Source organism: Anolis sagrei, chromosome 9, assembly GCF_037176765.1.
Source record: "Anolis sagrei isolate rAnoSag1 chromosome 9, rAnoSag1.mat, whole genome shotgun sequence".
NCBI lineage: Eukaryota > Metazoa > Chordata > Lepidosauria > Squamata > Dactyloidae > Anolis > Anolis sagrei.
Window position 1 is genome coordinate 31,800,095 of NC_090029.1, and position 15,672 is coordinate 31,815,766.

At 38.7% G+C, this 15,672-nt stretch overlaps 1 protein-coding gene across 2 annotated transcripts in view; it reads left to right on the forward strand.

The window, feature by feature from the left end:
* The window catches only part of SPPL2A (signal peptide peptidase like 2A), a 50,215-nt gene that overhangs the window by 24,642 nt on the left and 9,901 nt on the right, over positions 1 to 15,672 (forward strand). The window contains exons 7-15 of one of the 2 annotated variants that reach the window (XM_060755236.2): positions 255 to 351; positions 1,396 to 1,497; positions 4,264 to 4,345; positions 5,084 to 5,158; positions 9,635 to 9,691; positions 10,343 to 10,396; positions 10,828 to 10,927; positions 12,236 to 12,313; positions 12,868 to 13,028. In XM_060755236.2, coding sequence (XP_060611219.2) covers positions 255 to 351; positions 1,396 to 1,497; positions 4,264 to 4,345; positions 5,084 to 5,158; positions 9,635 to 9,691; positions 10,343 to 10,396; positions 10,828 to 10,927; positions 12,236 to 12,313; positions 12,868 to 13,028 — 806 coding nt within the window. The remainder of the gene's footprint in view (positions 1 to 254; positions 352 to 1,395; positions 1,498 to 4,263; positions 4,346 to 5,083; positions 5,159 to 9,634; positions 9,692 to 10,342; positions 10,397 to 10,827; positions 10,928 to 12,235; positions 12,314 to 12,867; positions 13,029 to 15,672) is intronic. The other variant, XM_060755237.2, reaches the window with a different exon arrangement.

The window sequence follows — 15,672 nt, forward strand, 5'->3', positions numbered from 1 at the left end:
TAAGACAATGGAGTTCAAGTCCTAGCTATCAAGTCTGAGACTATAGCCACTTAGTCTCAGGCTTGATAGCTAGGACTTGAACTCCGTTGTCTTAGCAGGACTATCTGAATAAATTGGTATGCTTATTTATAGATACTGAAATACCTGCCTTGCCTGAATATCCATTGAATTATGTATGGTTACATTACATTATATGGATTAGATATTCCAGGTCTTAACAATTGATTTTCTTCTCATTTTTCCTTTGTGTCTAGTATATTTCGTTATTTCAGTTTTCTGCATTGCATCCGCCATGAGCCTCTACAGCTGTTTAGCGGCGCTAGTTAGGAAAATACCTTACGGACGCTGCAGGTATGGTTAATTATTCCACATGATAACTTTTAAAACAGCTTTGTTACCTATGAGACTGGTAGTATTTTATTAGACCTTTGCCTTTTAGTATTTTTTCCTCACTGGCTAGGCAGTAATACTTGTACTTAATGTGTATTAGTTTATCTTCAGATTACAGGGGACCTGCCTTGAATTTTATGGATTGGAATAACATAATAAAATGGGTTTTCTGTTCTCCATAATTTGTCAAACATTTCAATTTATTACATGGAAGGGGATACTTTTTTTTATTTCACTCTTTCTCCACTAAACTCTGTTGTTCTACAAATACCTTTTTATTAAAAAGTAAAGGTTTTCCCTTGACATTAAGTCTAGTCGTGTCTGACGCTGGGGGGTGGTGCTCCTCTCCTTCTAAGCTAAAGAGCCGGCGTTGTACCTAGACGCCTCCAAGGTCATGTGGCTGGCATGACTGCATGGAACACCATTACCTTCCAGCAGAAGTGGTACCTATTGATGTATTCACGATTGCATATTTTTGAGCTACTAGTTTGACAGAAGCTGGGGCTAACAGCAGGAGCTCACCCCACTCCCCAGATTTGAATTGCTGACCTTTCAGTCAGCAAGTTCAGTGGTTTAACCCACTGCGCCACCTTCCAACATCAGTAGAAATTCGCCATAAGCTAATGGAAGCCCATACAATTTGTGTTGCTCTTCCAGTCTCACAGACAAGAATGAATCATGACTATGACATTGCTTGAAGCCATTATGAGATGTGGGGATTCTTTTATCCGTTGGGAAGCGTTTAGTGTTAGTATCCAAAATTAGGAATCTAGAGTAGTATATGTCTACTTAAACTAACCATTTGAGTTGTTCAGCCATTTTAATAAATTTCCATGATTTTTTTGGCTGTCCCAGATGCATAGGTGGGACTTGAACCTTTGAATCCAAAACAGATCTGCAAGCATTCAATTTCCTTAAAGTGCACTTAGGTGTTTTTATAATACACATTAAAATTGTGCCTCTTTCTGAGACTACAGATATTTATTCTCTGACTCTTATCTTTAGATTTCCATGCTATAACAACTTCCTTGAAGTACGACTCTTTTTTCTTGGAATATTTTGTGCGGCTGTTGCTGTTGTTTGGGCTGTGTTTCGGAATGAAAATACGTGAGTGAAGAATTCAGAATTTCTTTCCTTTTAAAGATGGCATTCTAGCTAATTAAGTGAAATAATTGTGGCTTGTCAGCGATAGGCACTTGGGAACCCTATATGTACTGCATTTCGTGATGGCATGTCCATGTATTAAATTGGAGATTGACAGTCTGTAGTCCAGAATAGAATATATGTGCTAAATTAAAGAGATTAAATAATAATAATAATAATAATAATAATAATAATAATAATAACCAAAGAAAAACCATGGCTGTGGCTCACAAATGGAACTTTGAAGAAGGAGACGGAGGGCCTGATTCCAGCAGCCCAAGAACAAGCCATTACATCCATCAAGGCTAGAACTGAAAAGTCACCGACAGATCCCAAATGTAGACTCTGCAAGGAAGCAGATGAAACCATAGATCCCATCCTCAGCTGCTGCAAGAAGATTGTGCAGACAGACTACAAGCAGAGGCACAACACCGTTGCTCAGATGATTCACTGGAACTTGTGCCACAAACACCATCTGCCTGCGACAAAGAATGGGTGGGATCACAAGCCGGAAAAAGTTACAGAGAATGAACACGTCAAGCTACTCTGGGACTTCCAAATTCAGACAGACAGAGTTTTGGAGCATAATACTCCTGACCTCACGATTGTGTTAAAAAACAAAGTATGAACTGTCGATGTTGTAATCCCAGGCGACAGCAGGATTAACAAGAAACAACTGGAAAAGGATTTAACAATATGAGGATTTAAAGATCGAACTACAAAGACTCTGGCACAAGCCAGTCACTGTGGTCCCAGTGGTGATCGGCACAGTGGGTGCAGTGCCTAAAGACCTTGGCCTCCACTTAAACACAATCGGTGCTGACAAAATTACCATCTGCCAGCTGCAAAAGGCCATCTTACTGGGATCTGCACACATTATTTGCCAATACATCACACAGTCCTAGACACTTAGGAAGGGTCCGACGTGTGATCCAATGCAACAGCCAGCAGAATGATCTTGTTTGCTGTGGACTCATCTTGTTGTGGCCAGAGCTCCCTGTCGGCCGTCACCACCCCCAGCTCCCTCAAGGTCAGTCCAGTCACTTCAAGGATGCCATCCATCCATCTTGCCCTTGGTCGGCCCCTCTTCCTTTTGCCTTCCACTTTCCCCAGTATAATTGTCTTCTCTAGGCTTTCCTGTCTCCTCATGATGTGGCCAAAGTACTTCAACTTTGTCTCTAGTATCTTTCCCTCCAGTGAGCAGTCGGGCTTTATTTCCTGGAGGATGGACTGGTTGGATCTTCTCGCAGTCCAAGGCACTCTCAGCACTTTCCTCCAGCACCAGAGCTCAAAAGCATCGATCTTCCTTCGCTCAGCCTTCCCTAAGGTCCAGCTCTCACATCCGTAGGTGACTACAGGGAAGACCATGGCTTTGACTAGGCGGATCTTTGTTGCCAGTCTGATGTCTCTACTCTTCACTATTTTATCGAGACTGGACATTGCTCTCCTCCCAAGAAGTAATCGTCTTCTGATTTCCTGGCCACAGTCTGCATCTGCAGTAATCTTTGCACCTAGAAATACAAAGTCTGTCACAGCCTCCACGGTTTCTCCCTCTATTTTCCAGTTGTCAATCATTCTTGTTGCCATAATCTTGGTTTTTTTGACGTTTAGCTGCAACCCGGCTTTTGCGCTTTCTTCTTTCACCTTGATTAGAAGGCTCCTCAGCTCCTCCTCGCTTTCGGCCATCAGGGTGGTGTCATCTGCATATCTGAGGTTGCTAATGTTTCTTCCAGCAATTTTCACCCCAGCTTTGCATTCATCCAGCCCCGCACATCGCATGATGTGTTCTGCATACAAGTTAAAAAGGTTGGGTGAGAGGATGCAGCCTTGCCGGACGCCTTTCCCAATCTTGAACCAGTCTGTTGTTCCGTGGTCAGCCCTAGACTCTTGGGAAGGGTCTGACGTGTGATCCAATACAACAGCCAGCGAAGTGATCTTGTTTGCTGTGGACTCATCTTGTTGTGTTTCAAATAATAATAATAATAATACTTCACACAGTCCTAGACGCTTGGGAAGTGTCTGATGTGTGATCCAATACAATAGCCAGCAGAGTGATCTTGTTTGCTGTGGACTCATCTTGTTGTGTTTCAAATAATAATCTGACTTCATGATCATGGAAAAAAACAAAGTATGGATTAGCAATGTTGCAGCAACTGGAAAAGCTTACACAATATGAGGATTTAAAGATCAAACTGCAAAAACTCTGGCACAAGCCAGTAAAAGTGGTCCCTGTGGTGATCGACACACTGGGTGCAGTGCCTAAAGATCTTGGCCTGTGCTTAAAAATAACCGGCACCGACAAAATTACCATCTGTGAGCTGCAAAAGGCCATCCTACTCAGATCTGCACACATTATTCAACAATACATCACACAGTCCTAGACACTTGGGAAGTGTCTGACGTGCGATCCAATTGAAAGGCCAGCATAGCAATCTCGTTAGTTGTGTACTAATCTTGTTGTGTATCAAATAATAGTAATAATAATAATATTTATTTAAATCCTGACTTATGTCCCCAAGGGAACTCAGGGCAGTTTACAATAAATTTCGGCAAACATTCAATGCCGTAAAGAAACTGAACAGGGACAATGATGGAACGTAAATATTGGCTCACCATCCAGTAAATGATTCAATGAGGGCAGTCTAGTTGGAACTATTACTAGGATTCAGGTTTTGGTTTAGAAAATGTAGATCATCGTGTGGAAGTGTAACGGTTTCATTTCTGTTTCAGCTGGGCTTGGATTTTACAAGATATCTTGGGAATTGCTTTCTGCGTGCACTTCATCAAAACACTGAAAATGCCCAACTTCAAGGTATAGTAATCCACCTGTTCTGTTAAAATGACATTGATCAACTGCAGGAAAAATTGTCACCGTGTTGTCGAAGGCTTTCATGGCTGGAATCACTGAATTGCTATTAGTTTTCTGAGTTGTATGGCCATGTTCCAGAAGCATTCTCTTCTGACATTTCACCCACATCTGTGACAGGCATCCTCAGAGGTTGTGAGGTCTGTTGGAAACTAGGCAAGTGGGGTTTATATATCTGTGGAATGTCCAGGGTGGGAGAAAGAACTCTTGTCTGTTTGAGGCAGGTGTGAATGCTGCAATTGGCCACCTTGATTAGGGTGAAGTATCCATTGTCCTGTAGAGCCCAGTTTAGGTGTTTCTTTGGACATTCTACAGATATATAAACCCCACTTGCCTATTTTCCAACAGACCCCACAACCTCTGAGCATAACTGCCATAGATGTGGGCGAAACGTCAGGAGAGAATGCTTCTGGAACATGCCATGCAGCCTGGAAAACTCACAGCAGCCCAAAAATTGTTACCATTTTTGAAGCACAAACTGTTTCCTAGAATATCTCAGCTAGTTAACATATAATTGTTCACTTTTGGTAATGAACCAACCTTAATATTGTTCTCTGTATTTTGAATGAAGCCTTGTAGAATAAAAAGAAAACAGGGAAACAAATATGATAGGGGAGTGGGGAAATGTTTATGAAGGCTACTCATACAATGTATAAGACTAATATGGTGGTTTCTGTTCTCTAGTCATGTGTGATACTCCTGGGCCTCCTCCTTGTATATGATGTATTTTTTGTCTTCATCACGCCGTATCTTACAAAGGTAAGTACACAAGTTTATTTCGCTTTAGAGCATTGTAGTTCATTGAGATTAAAAAAAAACAATTCAGAATATAAGAATATGTGCATTTTATTTCATTTTACCTTGCATTATTAGCTTTTAATCATATTTTCCCTGTGGTTTGAGGTTTGACTATTTAATGGAACATTCCTGATTCTGCATGAATTATTATTTTTTTACATGGGGCATTTTAACATCCCATGACGCATTGGAATTCATTTTGGGGTCAAGAAATGGCCAGAAGTCATATAATTTTTAAAAAACCATAGTGTCTGAGGGTTAATATCATACTATGTTTAAAAGAAGACAAAAGTTTCCCCTGATATTAAGTCTAGTCGTGTTGAACTCTGGCAGGTGCTGCTCATCTCCATTTCTAAGCCAATTAGCCGGCGTTGTCTGTAGATACCTTCAATGCCATGTGGCTAGCGTGACTGTATGTAGTGCCGTTACCTTTCCACCGAAGCAGTACCTATTGATCTAATCACATTTGCAAGTTTTCAAACTGCTAGGCTGGCAGAAGCTGTGGCTAGCAGTGGGAGCTCACCCCGCTCTCTGGATTTGAACCACCTTTCAGTCAACAAGTTCAGCAGCTCAGCAGTTTAATAATAATAACAATAATAATACTCCTTATTTGTACCCCGCTACCATCTCCCCAAGAGACTCAGTGCGGCTTACATGAGGCAAAGCCCACAGCACATCAATAAACAAAAGCGATAACAATCAATACAGAAAAGTTAAAATAAAACTCAAAAACAAAAAATATACAATAAGCAATAAACATTAACCCGCTGCGCCACCAAGAGCCCTGTTTAAAACAAGGGCACCTCTTAAAAAACAAGCATATTGAAAAGGGCAGTGAATTATATGAGAGACAAAAGAGTTTTAAAGAATTTATAATCAAGTTTTTAGGGAGGCAAAAATGTTGAAAGGGCAAGGAGGGGAGACAGAAATATACAGTCAGCCCTCTACATTTACTGGGGTTGAGGCACAAGATGTCCATGAAAGTGATAATCATAATTAAAGAACATGTCTGGAAAACAAGCCCTATGAGGAGCGGCTTAAGGAGCTGGGCATGCTTAACCTGAAGAAGAGAAGGCTGAGAGGAGACATGATAGCCGTGTATAAATACATGAGAGGAAGTCATAGGGATGAGGGAGCAAGCTTGTTTTCTGCTTCCTTGGAGACTAGGACGTAATGGAGCGATGGCTTCAAACTACAAGAAAGGAGATTCCATCTGAACATGAGGAAGAACTTCCTGACTGTGAGAACCGTTCAGCAGTGGAACTCTCTGCCCCGGAGTGTGGTGGAGGCTCCTTCTTTGGAAGCTTTTAAACAGAGGCTGGATAGCCATCTGTGAGGGGTGATTTGAATGCAATATCCCTGCTTCTTGGCAAAATAGGGTTGAACTGGATGGCCCATGAGGTCTCTTCCAACTCTAGGATTCTATGAATTTCTCAGCCTTCCAGCATGACTCTGTCATCAATTTTAATTGAAAGTTGACCATAGAATACCATTAGAGAACTTGGTCATTCCTAAAGTGATGTTCTCTCTAGAAATCTCTTGGTCCCTCTGGCATGACTGCAGGAAGTTGATCATCAAATCACACTGTAGGACCTTAGATAATCCTAGAGATAACATTTTAATAAAATATGTGAATAATCCAGTCTGCAGAATTCTAAATCACAAATGTGGAGGGATGACTGTACCTCTTCTTGTATGTACTTCAAAACGGAAACGCCACGGCAAGTTCCCAAAGGAAATGAAAATAAAGAATATTGGCGTGTTATATTTCTATCTCTCGTTCTAAAGATACAAAACCGTGGAGCCTTGGGTTGCTGTGAGTTTTCCGTGCTGTATGGCTATGTTCCAGAAGCATATTGTGACCTCACAACCTCTGCGGATGCCTGCCATAGATGTGGGCAAAACGTCAGGAGAAAATGCTTCAGGGAAACTCACAATAACCCAGTGATTCTGGCCATGAAAGCCTTCGAGAGCACAGTGGAGCCTTGTCTATTGCTCAGTGCAGTCACAGTCCTTTGAGTGGCACTATAATCCCACAAAATCCGAATGCCAGTCTAATTAAGTGACAGCTCCTGCCTTGTCTCTTAAGGAACCCTTGATTCCAGTGCTTTAAAAATAACAGCCAATTTATTCTGATAACCTAATTATCAAAATGCAAGGAATAACATTTGAAAATAGCTCATGGTAACAGAGCCATTCATCACAAACTCTGCATGGCTAATTTGCCTGTTTGGTGAATCATTTCCTGATTTTGAATCTAATAAATCTAGTACTCTGCAGCTGAGTACGCATGCCCAGTGTGCAACACATCTCACCATGCTAAAACAGTGGATGTGGCTCTTAAGGAGACATGCAGCATTCTCACAGGGTGTCTACGCCCTACACCACTGGAGAAATTATAATGTTTAACTGGTATTGTACCACCTGACATTCATCACAAAGTAACAGCCAATAATTTATTTATTTATTTATTTATTTACGACATTTATATGCTGCCCTTCTCACCCCGAATGGGACTCAGAGTGGCTTACATGATATATATGCATACAATATATTATATTATTAGCATTTCTGTGTACGAACCAACACTATCTCTTCTGGAGAGGCCCTGCTCACGCTCCCACCTCCTTCATAGGCGCGATTGGTGGGATGAGGGAGAGGGCCTTCTTGGTGGTGGCCCCCCAACTCTGGAACTCACTTCCCAGGGACATCAGACATGCCGCAACTCTGGCAGTCTTTAGGAGGAGCCTGAAAACGTGGTTGTTCCAGTGTGCCTTCCCAGAATAAGGAAAACTCTCAGCAATATGCCCTCAAAATGCACTTTATCACTGATTTAGGACTGACTGCATTCCCTCAATTCTCTCTGAAAATCCTATCCCAATTATATCCTACCTTGTTCACATCAGCATTATTATTTTTTAAATTTTAATCCATTACATTTGGCCCGGCCATTGGTTTTAAATGCTTGTATGTCACTGTTGATTGTTTATTGCTTATTTTTTTGTTATGTGATTTATTTGTATTGTATTGATTGTTTTATTGATGTTTTGTTTATTGATGTATTGTGGGCTCGGCCTCATGTAAGCCACACCGAGTCCCTTGGGGAGATGGTGGCGGGGTATAAATAAAGTTTTATTATTATTATTATTATTATTATTATTATATTAGCATAGTACAATATCAGTATTATATATTACCATATTGTACTATACCATTATATTGTAATATTATTAGTAATATTACATGTAATATAAAATATATAATTATAATGTCATACTATTATTAGTAGTAGTATTATGTTGTATTACATTACAATATTATAAATATCATATGTATATACAATATATTATATTATATTGTATTATATTATATTATTAGCATAGTACAGGAGACAAGGTGGAACTGTCTTCTGCCCCCCTCTCTTCACTCTGGCCCAGAGCTGCAGTTGGTGCTGGGGGGAGAGGTCCCCAACTGATGCCATATACAGGAGTCAAGATGGGACTGTCCCCTGCCCCCCCCCCCTTGAATGGACTAAGGCAGTGAGATCTCTGGCCCATCCCCTGTTCAGGTATTAGTCAGCCAGCCAACACCTTAAATCAAGAAATAGTTTTCTAAGATCTACAGAGATACTCAGAGGAATACCTCAGCAAGTGAGAGTCCAAAAGTGGCAGGCTAAAATCCGGAACCTCAATTAGTGGCTGATACCAGATGAGAGACTCCCTCCTGGGCGCACAGAAGACTGAGCGACTTGTAGAGCGCTGAATAGACTGCGCTCTGGCACCACGGGATACAGAGCCAACCTTAAGAAATGGAGCCACAAAGTAGAGTCCACGACATACGAGTGTTTAGAAGAGCAAACCACAGACCATCTATTGCAGTCTGAGCCCTGCCACATACACAATGGAGGACCTTCTTACAGCAACACCAGAGGCACTCCAAATGACCAGCTACTGGTCAAAGGATATTTAATAGAACGCCAAGTCTGCAAACCTTCTGGGTTTGTTTGTTTGCTTGTTTGCTTGCTTGCTTTTAAATAAATTACAACTTGGTTTGCCCCTGATATGATAAAATAAATCTAATAAAACTGTATTCAGCCAGGTCCATTTGGAACTAATTTCTAACAAATTGAAAGCTGTAGAAAGATGCTTTTTCAAGTTCTATTGGTTATAAAATAAAAATGCAGCAATTAACCCTGGTCTAGTTCTGATATTTTTTTTAAAAAAACCAAACTTGCCTCATGTTTATGTGTACAGTCGATGGAGTTATAAAGGGATTCCATTCCATTTTTCATACAATCTGTTTTGCATAGAGTTTCTTGGGCTGCCCAAGCCAAAATTAGTTTAGATTTTAAATGTACATGCTAACAACATAGCCTTGGTAAATGATGCAGTGTATATTTTAAATTGTTATTTTTAAAGTATTTTACTAATTTTTTAGAGTGGAGAAAGTATCATGGTTGAAGTGGCAGCTGGTCCATTTGAAAGCAGTGAAAAGGTAGGTATCAATTCTTTTCAAAAAATATGTTGTAAAATGGGAACAATAATGCACTTTCATGGCTGCTGTTACAATTAGCGTACATTATCCAGGAGCCCCCAGTGGCGCAGTGGGTTAAAGCACTGAGCTGCTGAGCTTGTTGATCGAAAGGTCGCAGGTTCGATTCCGGGGAGCGGCGTGAGCTTCCGCTGTCAGCCCTAGCTTCTGCCAACCTAGCAGTTCGAAAACATGCAAATGTGAGTAGATCAATAGGTACCGCTCCGGCGGGAAGGTAACGGCGCTCCATGCAGTCATGCCGGCCACATGACCTTGGAGGTGTCTACGGACAACGCCGGCTCTTCGGCTTAGAAATGGAGATGAGCACCACACCCCAGAGTCAGACATGACTGGACTTAATGTCAGGGGACTACCTTTACCTTACCTTTACCTATCCAGAATCCAAACAAAGTGCAGTACTTTGAAATCTTTTTATTTATTTTTTAGTGAGAGAATGGTAAGGGAATCTTTTAACTTCAGAATGCTTCACTTTGTCTGGATTATGCCCTACATTTATTTTTGGTGTAATATGCACACAGAATATAGCCATCTTTTTTTTTTCCCTTTACATTTCTTTCAAGTATTAAATGCTTGTTGACTTGGGTTTGATCCTAGAATGATGGAAACTTGGTGGAAGCGTCTGCTGAGCGGTCAGCTCCTCATGAGAAAGTAAGGACTGCATTTAAGATCATGTTCACTGGGTTTTGAATCGCATCCTCTGGAAAAGACTTCCCTTTGGGGAAAATTCTGGCTCTCCCTCTCTCCAAATTGATCGCTTCAGGGCCTGGATCTCAGCGTGACACTTTTAAACAGTCTAAAATCCAGTCTGATTTTCCTCACTTCACATGATGCATTTTTCTTAACGTTGTTGTGCATAGTGTCCCGTCTGTCATATACATTGCATTGTTCTCTTGGGGTTTTACGCTTGGTCATACTATACTTAGCATCTTGGTTCCTGTTTCCTTACTCCAGGTCCTTCATGCATCTAAACATCTGCATAAATTAGACAAGCAAATAGTTGTGATAACAATTAATCTCTGTTGTGTGTAAATATTCTTTGGGTTGGACTTATGCGGGAATCTGAAAACACTGTTTTGCAGTTGCCAGTGGTAATCAAAGTGCCTAGGCTGGGATTCTCAGCAGCGAAGTTGTGTTTTTCACCATTTTCATTACTCGGATTTGGGGATATTGTTGTGCCAGGTAAGTTATCTTCTAGTCTTGTGGATTGTATATAGAGAATTATACATTTTACACATCCTACCCTGAAAGTTGACATACAATTACGAACCTTTACCACATGTAACACAGATCAAGTTATTTACCTAATGCAATGTCCTTGTGAACTCCTTTATGTAGGGATGAGAAACAGACCTCTAAAAGTTAGAATCCTTGAACACCGCTCACGCATTAAAAATAAAGCTGGAGATTATTATTATTATTATTATTATTACATCTATTATTTTACTCTGTTATTACTACATTTATTATTTTACTCTATTATTATTGCATTTACATTATTTTACTCCATTATTATTTTTCTCTATTGTTATTATTACATTTATTATTTTACTCTATTATTACTGTTATTACAACATTTCCATTATGAGAGAAGCTTTCCACAAGGATGATAAAACATCAAATCATCCGGGCGTCCCGTGGGCAACGTCCTTGCAGACGGCCAGTTCTCTCACACCAGAAGCGACTTGCAGTTTCTCAGGTTGCTCCTGACACGAAATTATTTTACTGTATTATTATTGGATGCGTAAGCACATTTACATTAAAGAAGGTTATGATAATGATTTACTCAGTTGAACAGTATTATCTAAAATTACAGTTGTATGTAAATATTCAAGAACATTTAACCTACTGATGCCTCGATTAATGTAATTTTATTGCTATCGATTTTTATTTTGAAATTTACCAGTAGCTGTTGCATTTCCCATCCTCGGCTTATACTCATACTTAGCCTGAAGAAGAGAGGAGATATGATAGCCATGTATAAATATGTGAGAGGAAGCCACAGGGAGGAGGGAGCAAGCTTGTTTTCTGCTTCCTTGGAGACTAGGACGCGGAACAATGGCTTCAAACTACAAGAGAGGAGATTCCATCTGAACATTAGGAAGAACTTCCTGACTGTGAGAGCCGTTCAGCAGTGGAACTCTCTGCCCCGGAGTGTGGTGGAGGCTCCTTCTTTGGAAGCTTTTAAGCAGAGGCTGGATGGCCATCTGTCAGGGGTGATTTGAATGCAATTTTCCTGCTTCTTGGCAGGGGGTTGGAATGGATGGCCCATGAGGTCTCTTCCAACTCTTTGATTCTATGATTCTATGATTCAAGTCAATATGTGGTAACATTACGTGCCTCGGCTTATATTCGGGTCGGCTTATACTTGACTATATACAGTACTGCTTACTTCTTTGTGAATATGAACTAGTATGAATAATTTCCGGTGTCTTCATTCTCTTCCTATCAGATATTATTTTTCCAACTGCCTTTTATTTATTTTTTTAGGCCTCCTGGTTGCTTATTGTTACCGGTTTGATGTTCAGACCAGCTCCTCCTCCGTGTATTTCATTTCCTCTGTTATAGGTAAGCAACTTTATAATACTGTACAATATGTTGTGTTGATCAACAGTTGCAGTTGCTCTCAGTGTGTCAAAGTCCATTCCAAGGTGTTTTAGGCTAAATTCAGCCCCATTGCCCTTCTGGCACCAGGCAAAGACTTTTGTGAATGCAAGTTTTTGTCAACTTACAGGTTCCAAGGGAGGGACTTTTGTGCTTGTGTGTGTGCCTGTGGACATCGAATTCCACCTTCCCTTGCTACGCGTACACATTATCTTTAATTCTGTTATTTTAATATTTTTTATTTATTGTGGTTTAATGTTATAGCTCACTGTGTTTATAGTTATACCCAGTTGTAAATTAACATTAATCCCTGTATTGGGAGAAAGGCACAATGAAAATGCGTAAATCCATATAATAGCTGATACTGGTAATTTTCTGATTCATAAGCTGCCTTGAGCCCTCGCATTGAGGGAAAGGTGGGGTATAAATTAACAGATGGAGAAATGTGCCTGCAATTTACACCATGAAAAGATATACAGATCAGCAGCTCTTTTTACAATGTTTTCCTTTATTTTCAGCTTATTCAGCAGGCATGTTGATCACATTTGTGAGTCTTGTGCTAATGCAGAAGGCACAACCTGCACTCCTCTATTTAGTGCCATGCACACTTATTACCAGCACACTAGTGGCTTTGTATCGCAAAGAGATTAAAAAGTTCTGGAATGGCAATAGCTATCAGGTAGGTAAATGCATATGGGTCAGTATGAGCTTATAATTTCCTCTAGATAGTCTGTCTAATTGAGTTATAATGTAGAAAGAAAGTATGTTGTTGAAGACTTTCATGGCCAGAATCACCTGGCTGCTGTGAATTTTCCTAGCCATGTTCCAGAAGCATTCTCTCCTGACTTTTCACCCACATCTATGGCAGGCATCCTCAGAGGTTGTGAGGGATATTGGAAACTAAGCAAGGTTTATATATCTTTGGAAGGTCCAGGGGGGAGAAAGAACTCTTGTCTGATCGAGGCAAGTGTGAATGTTGCAGTTAATCGCCTTGATTAGCATCAGAAGGTCTTGCAGCTCAAGGTCTGACTGATTCCTGCCTGGGGGGATCCTTTGTTGGGAGGTGTTAGCTGCCCTGATTGTTTCATGTCTGTATTTCCCCTGTTTTTAGTGTTGTTCTTTATTTACTGTCCCGATTTTAGAATTGTTTTTAATATTGGTAGCCAGATTTGGTTTATTTTCATGGTTTCCTCCTTTCTGTTGAAATTGTCCACATGCTTGTGGATTTCAATGGCTTTTCTGTGTAGCTTAACATGGTAGTTGTGAGAGTGGTCCAACATTTCTGTCTTCTCAAATAATATGCTGTGTCCAGGTTAGTTCATCAAGTCCTCTGCTATGGCTGACTTCTCTGAAAACAGAGGCGCTCCAGACATGAAACAGGGCCAGCTAACACCTTCCAACAAAGGATTCCCCCCAGGCAGGAATCAGCCAGGCCTTGAGCTGGAAGTCTTTTCAATGCTAATCAGGGTGATTAACTGCAACATTCACACCTGCCTCCAACAGACAAGAGTTCTTCCACAGATATATAAACCTCCGTTGCCTAGTTTCAAACAGACCTCACCACCTCTGAGGATACTTGCCATAGATGTGGGCAAAACGTCAGGAGAGAATGCTTCTGGAACATGGCCATACAGCCCAGAAAACTCACAGCAACCCAGAGTCTTCAGTTAATTACAGACTGTTGATGTAGATAAATTGCAAAGATCTGTCTTTTAGAGGCTTGAGTTCTGATTGATGGGCTTTGTATAGTTAAGTGTGGCAACCAACAAAGAGCAGTTGCCAGTACCCACTTTCTTCCTACTGTGGCATTTGTATGAACTCAGATTCCCAGACTGTGGGAGGCATGGAAGTGGCAGATAATGCCTTTTTTCAGCAAGTACCCAAACTTGAAATATTTTGGTTCTGAATGATCTTTTTTGCCTTTTCCTTATTTGGTGTGGAAGCTTGCTCCAAATACCTGAATCTGAATTCTTCATTAACAAAAGACCACTCATAACCCGAATAACAAGCTTCATTATTTAGAAGAAGGACTTATGTTGCCATAGTAATTGTTTCATATGCCTTTCTTGGCTAGCTCCTTTTATTTGAAGGATTAAATTTGCTCTGAACCTTGGACCTTTGTATCAGCTTAACTTTGTATGGAATGAAAATTCAAACTTATAATTTGGAAATATGCAATGAAGCTACTGTACATGGATAAAAGCTTTCTGATGGTGCGATGCATAAAGCTTCAAGAATTGTTTGTGATGTATATACCGTACATACTGGAGTATAAGCTGAGTTTTCCACCTCTTTTTTTAGGCTGAAAAAGCCCCCCTTGGCTTATACTCGAGTCAAAGTTATTTATTATTTTACTCTATTTATTACTGTTATTATTACATTTATTATTATACCCTATTTATTCTTATTTTACTCTATAAATATTTTTATTATTACATTTTTTATTTTACTCTTATTACATTTATTATTTTAATTTATTGTTATTATTACATTTACATTATTTTACTCTATTCATTATTCTTATTACTTTTATTATTTTACTCTATTATTGTTATTATTACATTTATTATTATACCCTATTTGTTCTTATTATTACATTTATTATTTTACTCTATAAATATTTTATTATTACATTTATTATTTTACTCTATTACATTTATTATTTTAATTTATTGTTATTATTACATTTACATTATTTTACTCTATTCATTATTCTTATTACTTTTATTATTTTACTCTATTTATTACTGTTATTATTACTATTATTATACCCCATTTGTTATTATTCTTACATTTATTATTTTACTCTATAAATATTATTATTACATTTATTATTTTACTCCATTATTACATTTATTATTTTAATTTATTGTTATTATTACATTTACATTATTTTACTCTATCCATTATTCTTATTACTTTTATTATTTTACTCTATTTATTACTGTTATTATTACATTTATTATTATACCCTATTTGTTCTTATTATTACATTTATTATTTTACTCTATAAATATTTTATTATTACATTTATTATTTTACTCCATTATTACATTTATTATTTTAATTTATTGTTATTATTACATTTACATTATTTTACTCTATTCATTATTCTTATTACTTTTATTATTTTACTCTATTTATTACTGTTATTATTACTATTATTATATCCTATTTATTATTATTATTACATTTATTATTTTACTCTATAAATATTGTTATTTCTACATTTATTATTTTACTCTATTATTACATTTATTATTTTAATTTATTGTTATCATTACATTTACATTATTTTACTCTATTATTCTTATTATTTTTAT